The sequence below is a fragment of the Athene noctua genome, chromosome 28 (genome assembly GCF_965140245.1).
Source record: "Athene noctua chromosome 28, bAthNoc1.hap1.1, whole genome shotgun sequence".
Classification (NCBI taxonomy): Eukaryota; Metazoa; Chordata; class Aves; order Strigiformes; family Strigidae; genus Athene; species Athene noctua.
Window position 1 is genome coordinate 6,648,586 of NC_134064.1, and position 16,854 is coordinate 6,665,439.

Sequence of the window (16,854 nt, forward strand, 5' to 3'; positions counted from 1 at the left end):
TGCCTGGGAGCAACACTCGGTCTTCGCCCTGCAAAAGGAAAACTAAACACAGCTGCCAAGGGTAGTAGAAACTGTTCTGCAGGCCAGCCAGCCTCTGCTAGACAACCAGGAACATTAACACTACGAGCTGATGAAGAGGAAAATAATAAATATCTTCAAAGTCTGCTATTTTTGGTTGAGGCACGGATAAACACTAGCACAGAGAACAAGCAAAAACCAGCACATTTTGCACTCTGGATTCATTCTATGGCCAATATTTTCTTTACAGAAGTCACTCAAGCTAATATGTAGGAAGTAAAAAAAGCACTATTTCTGCTTTAGTGATTAACAAATGGTTTTGCAGTAGCCAAGAACATACTGGGTAGACATTGCAGGGGAAAAGCAAGAGCAGCAAATCTGCAAGACTGCGGGATAACAATGAGTTAAACAGTGCTGCAGCGGATCAGGCAAAAAGCCATCCCGTTAGCCCGTCCCATTCATCACCCAAGTTTCAGGGACCGTGACCTCCAGCATCCACGCTGTGTATGTGAAAGCAGTAGCCACAATATGCTGCATTTCCAGTGCCGCTCGTTACAAAGCACCTACTCTGCCTGCCGGCGGCTGCAGCGGGTGCGGGTATGAGGCCGTTGATGCTCTGTGAGGAAAGGAGAAAGGAAAGACAGCAAGTGAAAAACCACACAGCGTCTGACTGAACCTGCAGGAGGAATTACCCGGCCAAGAAAAATGAGGCAAAGTTTGAGGGGAGATGAGTCAGGAGGTATTTAATGGCCCGGACTGACTGATTCAGCATCAGCTACAACTGCACATGCAGCCCACAGAAATGCCGTGCCGGGGTATGGGGCTCATCAGTGACACAGACAGAGGTGCGTCATCTGCACTCTGTCACAGCAATAAATCTTTCCAAAAAGGCCAAATGACTTAATAAGTCTTGGGTCCTTCTCTGTGCCAGCAATCTTTTCTCAGTGTCAAAGCTGGTTTTGAAAACAAGTGGCGCACGCGGGAGCTGAGATCCGTCACACCTTGCCTTGCACCAGCACAAACGCTGCGAAGACGTGACAATACACCCTGGAAAATCACATTTCCATTGCACGGTCCCCAGCTGAGGACACGGCGAGTGCTCGCACAACACTGAAAATAAAATCAATGGGAGCTGGTGCATCTGGGATGGCACAAGGTGATGCACGTGGCAGGCGGTACACAGGGAGACCCGCAGCCCGTCCACAGGCAGCCCTGCCTGACGGCCCCGCAGCCCTCCAGCCCCTCACAGCTTAAGGTGACTTGCAGAAAATGAGATTCACGTCTTCCTCCCATCTAGCCTCTGTTCCTTGCAAACGAGGGTCGCAGCGGTGCCGGCACTGCCAGGCTGGCTGGAAAGGCCACAGGCAGGACGCCAGCCCGGGGCGCTCAGGGCAGGACCTGGCTGGGGTTTGTCCCCCGGTGTTGCCCCCCCGGGCACGCGAGGGTGTGAGGAGCTGCGCCTCACTGCAGAGCTCCACGGACCCTTATTTACATCAGTAGGTGGAATGGGAACTTGGATACCGGCTGGGTCATAAAGCAGAGTTACTGAGGCGGTGTGCAGCAAGTGACAGGGTTTTGGAGACAGGTCCCCTTTATTTCTCTCGTAAATCACCACCTCCTGGATTCCTGCCGGTGCCAGCCACGGGGAGCTGCACCATGTCCCAGCACCCCGGTCACCTGAAGCCATTGGGCCATTGGCCACGGGGCAGGGCCACGCGTGGTGCCCGCGAGCTGGCAGCGCCTGTGCCCGGGCCCTCCACGGACACCGGGGCGAGGGACTCAGCGCTGGGGGCTGGCGCTGGCCCCGCGGGCGCTCCTGGTGCTGCCAGATCTGCCCGCGAGCTCGTGCCCAAGTCCCTGCCTATTGCTGCACAAGGAGGAGTGAGCAACACCCCCGTGACCTGTTGGGGTGCAGAGGAGCCACGGAGCTTCCCTCTGCAAGTTGTATATATTCTTAACTGTTTAATTAAATAGACTATTTGTGCTTTATATTAAAATCACACAGCAGCTGACTATTTAACAGACTTATATTGAAGCCTGCCAACAGGGGAATGGCTCCAGAGCTGTTCTGTAGATCAACTTCCAAGAGAAAAACTCTGCTAAATTTCTCTGAGGCCTTTCCAAATGACCCTTCTGGGACCGACAGCCTGGTGTTGCTATGCAAAGAGAAATGGGTCAGAGCCATCCGTTTCGAATTTAAATATGACTTTATGGCTCACCGTGAATACACAGAGGCTACTGGCAACTAGAGGGGAGGCAGAGCCGGGCAGACGCCTTGCTGCCTCTGTGCGCTCACCACCGTGCCCTCGGCGCTGGGAGGGCGATGGATTATTTCCTGAGCTTCACTTGTTATTCCCAGCACTGCTCTCCCGTCTCTCCTCCCAGTGAAAAGCTGCAGTGGGCTCAGCCCCTGCCCGACAGGGACTCACGGAGCTGCCGGCGCCTCGGGGGGGGCCTCCCGGTGCCACGAGCCCTGCGCGGGGTCTTGCACTGGCAGGACCCACCGCAGCCGCTCCCCACCGAGGAGCCGAGGCTGGAAGCGGGTCCCTGACACCGCAGACCTCAGCTCCTGCCCAATGTCCCACAGAGCCACTGTTTTCTATGGAGACTAAAATGATCCCCTAAAATAGACGTTGGGGAGCAGCGGGTACTCTCTAGGGTTGATGTGGCTGTTAGCGAGTCGGCCGGAGCAGTGTGGCGCTGGGGCCGTGGTCCTGGCGCCGATGGTGCCCCCGCGGTGAGGCAGCCCGAGCACCGGGGTTGTCTGGTCACGTTTTTCATCCTCCAGCCCTCCCAGCGACAGCCGGACTCATTAAAATGGTGAAAGGGACCCTGTGCTGAGGCCTGAATGTTAAATCCCAGCAGGGTGAGCAGGTCCAAGGGAAGATGCTGTTGGCAGGAACGGGCTGTGCGGCAGCCTGGGCTGGGCGCCCCTTATTACTGGGTGAACCAGGGCTGAAAGATTAATGTGCTCTTCCCAATTCCCTCTCTTCTGGCCTGCGCTCACCTGGCACTGCCCAGGGAACGCGCCGCTCCGTTGTGCTGTTCTGGCGGGGAAGGAGCATCGCGGGGGGGTGTGAGCGCACACCCGGGGGGTGCCCAGGGAAGGGCTCTCAGCCGGTGAACGGACACGGAGCTGGTGGATGAAACCAGTCAGGGAGATGCCAGCCCCAGGCAGCACCAGTCACCCCCCGCCACCGCACCCTGCACCCCCGTCCCGGCACTGCTCCCCGCTCCCAGAGACCCCCCTGCCCAGGGAACACAACGGGTCGCACCGGGCGTGGGGGGATGCACCAGCCCTCCGCGGGTGTAAACCCCACGGGCAGAGCTTTCACCCCTCACATCTCCCCTGCAGAGCTGGGACAGATGCAGGTGACACCGCTGGCGCTCCCACTGCAAGCACAGAGGGAACATCTACCCGGTGTCTGCGAAACCAAACGGGCATCCCACCCTCCCAGAGCATCACCGAGGAGAACCGTGTTTGGCAGGTGGAAAAAAGATGCAACAGAAATAAATTCTCAAAAAAAAAACCCCAAACAAAAACCAAAAAACCAACTGTATAGCACAGATTTCAAATCATTTATTTTTAACATTCCTTTCGAAATACAGTCTATGATTGTGCTCACTTTAGAAATGGTACATACACAAATATCCTGTTCTCAGAACAGAAATTACGGGGCTGGGCATTCTCACGCACAAAACGCACGACACTGAACGGCAGCAGAGAGGATTGTACAACCCCCCCCCGAAACACAAATCACAACATGTGCAATTCACATGTGTCCAGTGACAGTCCCAGTTTTCTGTCCAATGCAAAACAGCAGATTTATTTCAAATCCTGTGAAATTAGGTGGTAACAGTATTTAAAGCTCCCAAATTTGAAATAATACACGAGGTTTACAATACTTAATTTTACAGGTGCTTACCACCTTTTTCCTCCAAACTGTCTAATTTGTTGCCATAATTACGTTAAACTGAAGCTGAAGGGTTTTTTCCAGTCTGTATCTAGCTTGAAGCTTGTTGTTCCTATTTCAGACCCAAAGAAGAACCTGCGTGCCCTAAAGCTTGTCCATTTTCTAACTATATTGGATACTCTAATGAAAAAGCAGTACATTTCGCTATAAACTTTAATTAGCTGATATCCTTAGATCGTCACTACTGCGACACTGTTACTAAATTACACAGAAACAACTATGAGGGTGAAAGTCAACAGGAACTCTTTCACAGACATTGCTATTGCTCTGGCCATGGCCGGGCAGACACTGGGAAGCAGAAACCCGGCGCCCGCCCGCCTCGCCGTGCCGCAGCCGCGGGAAGGCTCCCGCTGGGCTGGTCCCTGCGCTCTGTGGAGAGGCCGTTCGTGCCCGTCCTGGGGTTGTCTGAGCTGGGGTGAGACCCCGCGCTGGTCTCCGGACGCTTCGCTGCCGCGAAGGGCACGCAGCGCTTCAATCGGGGCAGGAGCAGCCCGCCTGCAGGGCAGCCCGTCCCCCGCCAGCACGCTGCCACAGGCACGGATCACAACCAGCTGGTGGCTCCTCTGCCCGCGGGCTGTCAGAGCCGTGCCATCACCACCCCGCTGTCACCGCTGTGCCATCACCACCCCACCGTCACCACCCACCGTCACCACCCGCCATCACCACCCTGCTCGGCTGAGCCCGGTGCGACGGCAGTGCCAGGCAGGTGGGGGGTGCGGGCTCCCAAACCCCATCGCGTCCTACCGGGAGGTGCTGGGCAAGGGCTGAAGCCAGGGCACTTGGGCAAGGCAATAAAATGGCCTTTGGCCCAAGAGCAGGAACTCTGTGAGAGCATGTAGGCACCTGCTGGGAAGCGGCCACAGACGCAACACTCAGGACAACGTTCAAAATAAAGGTGAGTTTCACAGAGTGCTGGTTCGTGCGGGTAAAGGCTTGTCTGCTTTACTTCATGCAAATGATTTAATAGCTTGGCTTAAGGAGCTTCCCAGGTCACTTCAGTCCATGCTGGGCTGTGTCAGAGACTTCGCTGATTTATACTGCCCTGCTCATCAGCTGTGCTTCACTGCCCACTGAGTAAAATCACTAGAAAAGAGCATGTCACCTCTCCTTTGAGCTCTGTTCTGTAAGGTTTTAGCTCAGTGGTGATTTAGTTTCCTCTACAAGTCGCTTTGCTTTAGCTCTTGCCAGCCGAGGAAGCCCATTGTCTTCCCTTTCACTCTGCCTTTCCCTGTTTGACTCAGTGCAGTAACAAACCACAGATCACCCCTAATTCCACCAGCGCCAAGGCGAAGCCTGATGTCACCCAGTCACCTTCCAGCCTTGTTCCCTGAGGTCAGGGCAGCGCCAACACACGCAGTGCCCGGGGCTTGCTGCGGGACGGCCGCCGAGCACCAGAGAACCTCGGCAGGGACTCGGGGTGAGAACGCCCTGGGCTGCGCCAAGCTCCACCCGGCATCCGGACAGAATTTTGCAGAACACTGGCCCCTTCCCTCTGCCCGAGTCAAGGCAAAAGCAAACCTGAGAATTTGTGGCTGGGGTGAAATTCGGGTGTTTTGGGTTTTTTTTAAAATTAGCATTGCCTTTTTACTGAGATTAGTTTTAATGCATGACCACACTAATGAACGAAAAATCTGCATTAGGAAGTGACTCATGGAGGGAGGAAGCAATCGAGACAGCACTCCTGGTGATTTAAAGATGCATGATCTAAGCTGCACCAGGCCAGACTCTCTAAAGGTTCACGCTGCGTAAACCCGCAGCAGCAGGGGAAGGCGCAGACGGGCAGCCTGTGCCGAGGCCAGGCTCGAGGAGCAATCCGCAGTGGTTCCGATTAAAACAGGATCCCTGCTCCCGGCAGCCGAAACCCAGACGCCCAGTGGCTCCAGTCTTCGTGCTCTGCAAGGCCAAACACAAAGGAAACCTCCTCGCAGAGTCCGTCCGAGGGCCCCGCTCAGCCCTGGTGCTGCACCCTCGTATTCCTGGCACTAGCCGAGCTGCTTTTTCATTATTTAATACTGTGCACCTGCTAGATTCCACATTCCCTAACACAGATAATAATTTCCTCATTAAGAGAAGCTACTGAATCAATAGCACAGAGCTGTGAGTGAATCGAGGTCACTCGTCTGTTCAGACCAGCACTAGTCTCATTAAAAAGTGTGTGCGAGTGGGGCTTCACAGACGATGCTATTCTGAACCGGCTTTTCACTGTTTCTTCCTTCCTGGATAGAAAGGCTTGTTCTGATCTATTCCTGAACACCAGCTATGTCCTGGCCTTTGAAAAACCCCCTCCCGACCCCAAGGTTGACCGCACCTCACCTCACAGAGCAGCATTTTTCCCCCGGGGCCTGGAGGTGGGACGGGGACGGGGATTTCTCTGCAGCAGCCCCGAGTCCAGCGGGGCACGGCCAGGACAGACGGACAGCGCGGGGCACAGGGACGGGCCCGGCTGGGGCTGGGGCTGCTCTACCTGCCCCGCTGCCACCAGGGAGGTGCAGGGTGGGAACCGGGGGAAGGCTGAAGACCCCGCCAGCCCCAGCCGAGCAGCCTGGCTGTGTGTGGCCGCTGCCCCGCGCGGCTCAGCCCCCGCCACGGGTGCCGGCTGGGGGGTCGTGGCTCTGACACGTGTCTCAGATGCCACTGAGGGCTGAGGGCTGCGACATCCTATAGAAAATAAATCAAGGTTATCCTGGATATTTGTTGCCTTGGGCTGACAAGGTGCAAAACAGCTTTTCTGTGTTTCCCCCATCACATTATTGCCATTGTTACAGGTTATAGCGATGCAGTAAGAGGCAAGCTGCCAAGCTGACACATTTTTTGATTCAAGCAATTTCTTAACACATTAACTTGTAGGAGGCCTTCTGCTTTGGAGACTATAGCCCTCATTTCCAGGAGTGAGAAAAATCACAAAACGTGAGCCTTAACTAAAGGCCAAAGGATGGTTTAAAACATTATTAGATTTTCTGATGAAATAAAGGCTTTCCACAAGAATTCCATGTGCACTCACAAAGAGCTGGTGTTGTCAAATACTGAATTTGAACTCATTCAGTTATTTACACTTACTATGATAACAACTATGATTATATACATGGGTTGAAGCTCTGGAGTGAAACATCCATCCCACACCCCTGCTTGGTCTCCTTCCTCCAGCCACTTTCTTCACAGCAAAAGCTCACAGGCTTTTTTTCTGCCTCATCCTGTTCCCTTTGTCCCGCACAGCCTGCAGTGGGTGGCTGCAGAAGCCTCAGGCTCATTTCAGATCAGCAGCCACACTTCTTTTCTTCTGGAGCCGGAGTGATTGAAAACCTTTAATTCTGCGCACAGATCCCTGAGAGGTTCCTCTTTCAAAATATTGTCACTCAATATTTATGGAGCGTTTACACGAGCGGTGCCTGTTCTGGTCTCCAGTCACGCGCCTGCTGCTGCCTCTGCACAGCCGAGGGGGACGCTCCGCAGAGGACTGGCAGTGGCTTTCCCCGTCCTCTGCTCTGCTCTTGCCAGAGCAACAGGAGGGACCTTGTTTCCTGGCGCTCCCCCCTTGCTCCCCATCAGGCTCAGCGAGGGCAGCTTCGCTGGCACAGGGGAATGGAGGGAAAAGATACGTATCTCTCCCTTTTCTCCCTTCCAAATACCCTTTACGGTCCGTGCCCTGGGATTAAAATGTAGTGATGCTAAACCTGGACTTGACTTAAAGCCGCGCCCCCCGGGCCCAGCAGGGTCCCCCCGCGCTGCCCAGGGGGGTTTGCTGCTCCCCAGCCCCGGCTCCGGTTGCAGTTCGTGGAGCCAGGAAGGTGGGATGTGCTTTTTTCCACTGGAATTTTTTGTTTCCCATTTCGTTATTTTGCCTTTTCATCTCTCTCCTTTCAGTCTTGGCTTTTTGCCTCCGGGCCATTTTCCTGCTGAGACAGGGGGGAGGGAAGGTGGAGCACAAAACCAGAGCGCAGAAAATCACCTCCCAAAGCTGGAAGCGGGGGGAGCCCCGAGAAGCGGCTGCGCTTAAGGTCTGCGCATCTGAAACAGCAGGAGAGAGACAGGGAAGGGGATAGGAAATGCGGAAGGAAAACGAGATAAACAATCTCCTTGTGCCGTGATCTGCAGAAAAACCATGGGGGCGACTTGGGGTGAAGCACGGACAGCGGAGGATGCCGGCTGGAGCCCACGGAGCTCAGCTCCTAAATTACCTACTCCCACAGCAAAACGTTGCCCCTTTCCCAGCCCGAGGACCTGGGACAAGAGCCCCGGGGTCCTGGGGCCCCGCACAGTGAGGGTGGAAACGCTCAGCGTGAGGGGTTGGTGCTCGGGGCTTGTTCTGAGCCATTCCACGGGCCCTCGCCCCTCACGCTCCTCCCCGCACACCTCTGCCTCACCACACTGTGACACCCAGTACCAACCAGTGCCACCCAGCGCTACCCAGCGCCACCCAGCACCGTGCCCCATCCACCCGCCAGGCACTGTCGCCGCTGTGTCCCGTCAGTGGCCCCGGGCTGGATAAGCCAACGCCTCCGGCAGCCGTGAAATGCCAAAACCTGGAGCACGAGCAGTGCCACTGTTATTTACTGACATTTTAATTATTCTGCTGGGGTCAGCTGTGATCAACAGACTCCTAGGCTGGGTCAACCTTCTGCCATTTTACAAGTCAAAAACACCGAGCAAAAATGTGATATTTAGGCTAGCTTGGAGCTGTCACAACAGGCGCAAAATCCTGTCCTATTCTCCTGTTAAATGATCCTTGTTCTAAGGAAAAAAAAAGGATTAACAAACGCATCCATATGAGCTATTAAGAGAAAAATAAAGGCAGAGATAAAGAAAAAATAGAGGCAGAGAATGGTAGATCCTAAACATGTGTTTTCTGCAGTTTCATCTTTTATACAATAGATGCAATTTCCTTCTTTCCTCAGACTGGGAAGATGGGCTTGACAACCAGCTCATCAACAGCAGAGTGTAGTAACATCTCCTTGCTATTAATATGCAAATTGAAATGCACACGCTGATTAAAAACATATTAGACAAAGGCTATTGTCAAAGACCCACGAGCAGGCACAAGGCTCCATTAGCGGCCAGGGAGCAGATGCTGGTTAAACCGCTCCCGCCCGGCAGACCCAAGCGCAGCCCCCGGCACCGGGCAGGCCAGCGGGTACCGCAGCGCTGCCCCCGCCCGCAGAGCCTCCAGGGAGGCACCTGCAGAGTCCTCCTGCCCGGGCTGCTTCGAGGCTGATGAAAACTCACCCAGCTCTGGACTGAAGGACCTGCTGCAGCCACCAGCCCCGCTGGGGACGGTGCCACCCCCGGGGGCAGGGGGGGCCCCGCAGCTCCCTCCTGCCCTCCCTGGCTCCCGCCGCTCCCGGCAGTCGGGCCCAGAGGGGCTGGGGGGACACAGGGAGCTCAAACACAGCTCCAGGACTGGGGATCTGGGGGTCCAGGTGAAGCTGGCCGGGGCCATCCAGGACCCCGGTGCACTTGGGGCCCTCACAAGCGAGCTGTATTAGATGACGTGTGAGAACAGCCCCCCCAGAGTTGGTACCGGGTTAATGAGGTTTGTTTCCAAGGCTGGGTGTCTGCGGGCAGCACGTCAAAGGCGGGTGAAAGTGGACAAGGCCACGATGGAGAGATGTCCAGGATAACGGCTCAGCCCCGGCTGCTCAGGTCCTGCCCCGTGCCCTCAGCGAAACCCGTCTGCAGCCCCTCTGCTGCAGGACACGACGTGACGTCCCGGCGAGAGCAGGAGGCAGCTGCACTCAGAGATGGTTTACAGTGGTACTGGCAGGATTATGAGGGGTTCCACACAAAGGTGCTGGAAGATGAGAATCTGATATAGAGAAGGAATTTTACAGAGTTTGTTTTAGATCTCGGGTGACTCAGGGTAGGATAGGTGGGACAGCGGTGTGGAAGTGCAATACACTGCTCTGCCTGAGGAGATCTGCCCCCGTCTCCCCACGCAGCCCCTTAAAGCCAGGAGAACACGCCGAGCGAAGATAAACAGCACCGGGACAGCAGGACCGGCTCCATCATCCCATCCTGACTATGGAAATAGAAATTAGACTAGAAGATTTCTCCTAGAGCCTTGCACTTGAGCTCAGCACAGTAACTTAAGTGGGGGACACTTGGCAGTGTTAATGGATCTTTGCTTTGTCTCTGTGGAGACACTGAACGTTTTCCCAGCGGACTGGGCCCTCCCTGCCTCGGGCTCTGCAGCAGATCTGGGGATCCCCAAGAGCTCTCACTGGCGGCAGAGGATTTCCAGCTGCTCACACGTTCAGGGGATCCAGACAAGCGCAGAAAGCTGCCAGCACAGCCAGGAGGAGGAACACAGACTTCCACATACATAATTTGAAGATTATGGAAGGTGGTTTTAAAGGTCAGGGCTTGTTAATTAAGTTGATGCAATAGGAACTTAACAAAGAAAGTACCACTTACGTACTAGGAGCATTCTTCTCCCATGATTAATCTCTTTGTATTAAGTGGGGTGTCTCAGGGTAGAGCCACTTTACACACTGTTGCCATAGAGTTCTATTGCCTTAGCACAAGCAGCCAGTTAAAAAACGTGTATTATTTGGGCTGTATTATGTCTGAGCATAAACCACTAGGCAGGTTTGCATCTCGCCTCCTGAAACACAACCTAATGCATCGCACCAGAGCCTGAAGAACTGTACTAGCGTGTGCTACAAAACTAATGAAACATGTCTAAAATATTACAGTTTTGGTGTTAATAATCACATTTCCAGCTGTCTCCCAGTGCCAGCGGTATCCCAGTTAGCACTGCTCCTTAGAAATGTATGTGGCAGGACACAACCAGACTGACAATTATTGCAATTTATTTTCTTTACAGAATACCTTGCACAGAATTTTAAGCTGGGAAAATGTTTGACCAGAACAGACAAAATTAAATTCTGTAATTTACAGATGTTATGCATGAAAAACACAGTATGTTTTGGGTTGTTTTTTTTTAAATGAATACATGTAAATGTTTTCACCCTTCAGTTTAAAGTAACCTTGGGGGATGCAGTCGCTCACCGCATCCATTTCCACGGGTCTCTAACATCCACGCGGTGCTGGGGCCCGGGGTGGTGGGCTAGTCCCGACATCAGAGCAGAGCGGCAATCTGCCGGCATTTCTGCAGGGATCGCTGACTTACCACTAGGAGATTTGTGTTTTATGTCTTGCTTTGAAAGCCTAATGAACTTAGGAAAAGCAAGAGCTTAGAAGGATTTAGGGACCAAAGCCTGGTTGACCGGACCAGCACAGTATCAGCAACACACACAATACTGCGCCGCCCTCGTGACTCCAGTTTGAAGCAGGACGGAGCAGGGGAGGCGACGGGGCACCTCACTCTCCCCTCACACCTCCTGCTCACCAGGGCTGGGCGGGGTGGACGTGGCCTTCCCGCATCTCCGCACCACCCCTGCAGCCTCACGGGACAAACTGTCTGTCTAGATTTTTCTAAATGAGAGACAGGTCCTCTGTCTCTGGCCGTTCTGTGAGAACAAGCAAAGCCGCTGGGGCCGGGCCAAGCCGGGCAGCCCGTGGAGAGGGGCACAGGCTGCTCCGGGCTGGGGGTCGGAGCCTGAGCTCAGCCCCGCTCACTGCAGCAGCATCAGAGCTGTCTACACACCTGCCTAGGGAAAGAAATTGTGTTTGTGCTGTAATTAATTTGCTGCAATTAGCTTGTAGTGATCACTTGAGCACACAAGATGGAAGATGTTGTTTTCTCTCCCGACAAAGCCGCCTCTGCAGCACCCTGGGTGCAGCTTGGGGAAGGTGCACGGGCTGCAGGAAGGATTTGGAGGGAAGGAGGCTCAAAGCCAGGCTGCACACACATGACTGATGTGCCCAATTCCTGTAAATCATTCTTGCTGTAAAGAGGCAGTTTAGCTTCAGAAACACTGGTGTCTTATGTTATTACCCAAAACACAATAAATGAAACAGCCCCACAGCTATGAAACCTAAGGAGATGCTTACTCATCTGTGACCAGCCCATTCTCCTCCACACATGAAAGGCATTGATGCAAGAGCACAAATTAATCATGGAGAGCTTCTCCAGTCTCCTTTACTGTCCCCAGAGAGTAAACAATTGGGTTCTGCAGCGCACCTGACCCTTCCCTCCCCAAGACAAGGCACAGGCACACCCCGCAGCGCCGCCGAGGCTCCGAGGAGCCGAGCTCCAGGCAGAATCTGGGATGTGGAAGAGCAAAGGTCTCTCTTCTGACTCGGGTCCCCCGGCAGGGCAGAGGAAATGAGATGCTGCTGGCGCACTGGGAGGTCCAGAGCTGGAGTGCAGGGCAGGAGTAACTCCACTCTGCAGGCGCCTCCCCTCTGCCATCAGCTTTCAGGCAGGAGCCTCCACGACGGCAGATACGTGAAAGTGTCACACATGTAGGCATGTGCAGAGAGGGGCACACAAGTCACCCCCACGTGTACATAAAATATTTTTTAAACATGTAACATGAAATCAGCAAGAGTCAGTGAAGAAGAGGTGAGAGCACTGAGGGGATAAGGTTTTGTGTCTGTAAGCATCCCCCGGGCCACAAGCTGCCACCACTCACCACACCTGAGAGCATTAACCACCAACTTGGAAAAGGACTGGTGCTTCTCTCTCTCTTTCCCTACCCCACTTAAGCTAAACTAAGCACATGGGTCAGGGCAGTCCCAAGCCCAAATCCAGGCTGGGCGAGGAGTGGGTTGAGAGCAGCCCCAGGGAGAAGGGCTTGGGGGGGCTGGGGGGTGGAAAACTGCCTGTGAGCCACCAACGGGCACTCACAGCCCGGAAAGCCAACAGCACCCTGGGCTGCACCCAGAGCAGGGTGGGCACAGGGCCGGGGGGGGATTCTCCCCCTCTGCTCCGCTCTGTGAGCCCCCCCTGCAGGGCTGGGCCCAGCTCTGGGGCACCAGCAGCAGAAGGACACGGACCTGCTCGAGGGGGGCCAGAGGAGGCCACGAGGATGCTGGGGGGGCTGGAGCACCCCTGTGAGGACAGGCTGGGGGAGTTGGGGGGTTCAGCTGGAGGAGAGAAGGCTCTGGGGAGACCTTAGAGCGGCCCCCCAGGGCTGAAAGGGGCTGCGGGAATGGGGGGGGGGACTCGTCATCAGGGGCGAGGGATAGGACGAGGGGGAACGGGGTTAAACTGACAGAGGGGAGACTTAGATGGGATCTGAGACAGAAATTCTCCCCTGTGAGGGGGGTGAGGCCCTGGCACAGGCTGCCCAGAGAAGCTGTGGCTGCCCCCTCCCTGGAAGGGCTCAAGGCTGGGTTGGACGGGGCTCGGGGCAACCTGGGCTGGTGGAAGGTGGCCCTGCCCGGGGCAGGGGGTGGCACTGGGTGGGCTGTAAGGTCCTTCCCAACCCAAAGCAGTCTGTGATTCATTCTATGATGTGATTCTATGCAAATGCAACAGGAAAGATTTTCAAGGCAGATAAGGACAGTTCAGCAAACTTTAAAATTCAGTGTGAGCTTTGTGTCTGTCTCCTACCTGTCACATCTCAAACATCCGAGTTAGGGACTTTGTCTCACACTGTCTGTAACCTCTGTCACCACACACGATGGTATCTGTGTTCATCTCACCAAATATGAAGATGACCAACAGGATTGCTCTGTTCTGTCAAGTCAATTAGTCCAGCTATTATAAAGATGTAGCATGTTGCTTTGATTACATGCCAAATGAAGATAAAGCGCTGAACGTTGCCCATTCAGTATATCTGCAAGCAGATCCCGTTTGTTATGGCAAAAACCCCCAAACCCAAATCACAGGAGTCTCATTTCTTCTTAGACTAGAAGGGGTCTAGTCCTCACTGCTGGCAACGTAACATGGGCTTCCACGGAGCAACATTTATTATTGATCTTCCTCCTCATTTAGGAGGATTATTTCTCTTCTCTCATGAAGATTTGGGAAGAGACTTTAAAAAATGAATCTGTTCCATTTGGGCTTTTAATTGCCTCTGCAAGGTAAGAGAATCATTTCCACAACAAAACCAGGTTTGTTTCATTAAAAGGGTGACTGCAGCAGCGAGGTAGTGAGGGACTGCAGAGTCCCAGATGAGACAGTAATTAAGAAGCCAGTGACACACAATTCACTGCCAAGGGAAGCCAAAGCAGCTTCCCCCGGCGCCGCTCCCCGCGGGTGTCACACCCAGACCAGCCACCGAGATGAACTTCTTCCCGGGGTAGGGAGGGAGACGGAAAACAGAACCCTGTCAGCCGCAGATGAAGACTATTTTTCTTCCTCTGGCAGCTCAAGGTCCCCTCCACGAGGAGCCTGCTCCTGCTTCATCCCACGGCTCATTTACAAGTAGAACCGCCTGTACTGACCCAGTCCTACAGGTACCAGCGCTGGCCGCAGGACAGTTACTCCTTAGCATGTGCTGCCTGGAGGCTTAATGACTTTCAATATTGCCTTTCCCCAGAATATGGTTCAGGCAGGCTTGCCGTGAAGCCGCCTTGATTTCGTGTGCACACCTGCCACTGAGGACCCTCTGCTGCACAAACCTCGGAGCGAGAGAGACCGGGGCTCCGGAACAGCCTGCAGCACCCTCTGCGACACGGCCCGATGTCTCAGGGCTGCCCCATCACCAACACACGGTCACAGAAGAACTCCATGAACATACAAAATGACATTTGCATCACAACGGCAGTTTTCCCAGTGACGTGCCCAAACGCCTCTCATCCCGAACACACAGCGCTGCTCAGCACCAAAATGCAGAGCAAGACACTTTGCTTTGCTTTGGTTTATTAAGGTGCAGAAGAGCAGATGAGGACACAGATTAATCACCTATGTACGATTTGTTCTCTGGGCAGAAAATTCACAAACCTGCAGGCCACAGTCGTGAGCTGTGGGTGGATTAAAGTTTCCCCGATGCAGAGCCAGCAGCAGCAGGTCACTGCTCTTCCTCGAGAGGCTGGAGAAGGGGATTTGCACCTCGCTGGGATTCCTGGTAGATGAACCGATGGACCCGCACACGTCGCTGCTCTGTTCCAAAGCCACGAGAGAGCCCCTGGCCGAGGGCGCACGAAGAGGAAATGTCAAAGCCTGTTACTTCAGCGGTGCAGAAGCAGGGAAATGGCCACGGTCTCAGAAGAATTGTGCTACCGCACATACATAAAACAACCAGACTGCTCTTTAAAAAGGTGGTGCTTAAAGTCTGGCAGCATTCACAAGACAGGGTCTCTGCATGCGAAGCGCCCTCACACAGGGCACAGCCAGGCTTGCTCTGCGCTGCTCGTGGTACCCACGTGAAACCGGGTGGTTTGTTGTAGCTCTTTGCATTGCGGGGGTTTGGTAAGAAATCTGGTCTCTTTGTGCTGACTGCAGTAGGAAAACTAAAATCCTCGTGGGCTCCCTCTTCCCAGGGGATGGGGTTATTTTGGTTCTGCTCCCCTACAGCCAGTGAGGAATAAACCCCTTCCCTGTAGGCAAGCACCAGCTGCTGGGGACTGGGACCAGCTGGGGGCTGAACAGCATTCCGCTTGGACAGTCAAGGCTGGTTTTCGGTCAATTTTTGATCTCTTCAAATCCGTTTGAGTTTGTCCTCCCTGGGACCAAGGACCCCCAGGCTGCAGTCCCTTCCCCTCACCCTGCGGTAACCCCCGAGGCTGGCGAGGGCTCATCCGGCCGCGGGTCCCGGCCCAGGTGAGGGCGGCTCCAGGGACACGCGACGTCGGCCTCGGCGTCCTGAGACCAGCCTCCACGCGCCAGCCCCGACGATTCTCTGCCATCTCCGTACGGGTGTGCTGGGACGGCGCTGGGGTGGTGCTGGGATGGCGCTAGGATGGTGCTGGATCGGTGCTGGGATGGTGCTGGGAGGCGCTGGGATGGCGCTGGCAGCTGGTGCCACCCACACGGGGCAGCCCGGCCGGTGCCACCGTCCACCTGCGGCTCTGCCGGGGGCTGCAGAGCAGCGTCCGGCCTCGGGTTTGCATCAAAGTCGATAAAGCAAACGGTTTCCATCCAGCCTGTAGGAATCCTACCAGCAGGAAAACGATTTTACGCTTTCATTTTAGTTTTCTTTGCTCAGTGAACCATTTGTTTCTCTGAAGACAGAGAGGAAAGGAAAAAATTCATCTGTTACACAATCCCCATGATTCATTTTTTGCTGCTCTTTATGTGTTGACACAAACCATGCTGGAGAAGGTGAAGAAAGTATGTTTATTTCTGATTGAAGACGGATTACATCACTATCATGGATAAAGTAATAGAATAATTTCATACTCTTGGGAGAAATCTAAGAATAAATATGAAAAAGTAAAATATTTTGTTTCCACTGTCTCCGAAGATGAGTGATGATTAAGTGCTGTATTTACAGGATAGTTATCATACTCTAGACTCTGTGCTGAATAAATATTATCTTGAAAGGGTAAAAAAATCCATTGAAATATTGTAACTCACCACAAAATTAAAAAAAAAAAAAATCCATGTATTTGTCCAAAGCGAAGGTTAGTTACATGTTAATTATCGAATCCACGCAGGGTGGCTGTCCCAGAAGGATCCTCTCCCCACGGCCGGTCCCCTCCGCAGGAGAAGCCTCCGTGGTTTTCCCTGTCGCGGCCGACGAGCTGCTACTGGTTCTTCAGGCTGCAAGAGAGACGAGGCCGAGGTCACTCTGTGTCCCGGCACCCCACGGCAGAGCCGGTCCCAGGCAGCGCCCAGCACCTCGCCCTTCCCCGGCGCCCCCACTCCTCACAGCGGCCGAAGCTCCGCCGGGACCCGGCACCGGGGCAAATCTGAGACTCTTCTCATCGTGACTACAGGGATTTCGCGTGTGAGCAATGAGGAGGCTTCAATTCTAAAAAACCGTATAAATAAAGTCTTTCTACCTAAAACGTATTTGCAATTTTAAGGACAGTTTTCAGTTTTATGAAAGAAAACTGCTGTAACAATTTG

The 16,854-nt window shown here is 54.0% G+C and overlaps 1 protein-coding gene across 1 annotated transcript in view; it reads right to left on the minus strand.

Annotated features, from left to right (window-relative positions):
• Positions 1-16,100: 16,100 nt before the first annotated feature.
• The window catches only part of ZMAT4 (zinc finger matrin-type 4), a 72,407-nt gene continuing 71,653 nt past the window's right edge, over positions 16,101-16,854 (minus strand). Inside the window, exon 7 of the mRNA XM_074928742.1 lies at positions 16,101-16,545. Within this exon, the coding sequence (XP_074784843.1) occupies positions 16,530-16,545 (16 nt within the window). The 3' untranslated portion in view covers positions 16,101-16,529. The remainder of the gene's footprint in view (positions 16,546-16,854) is intronic.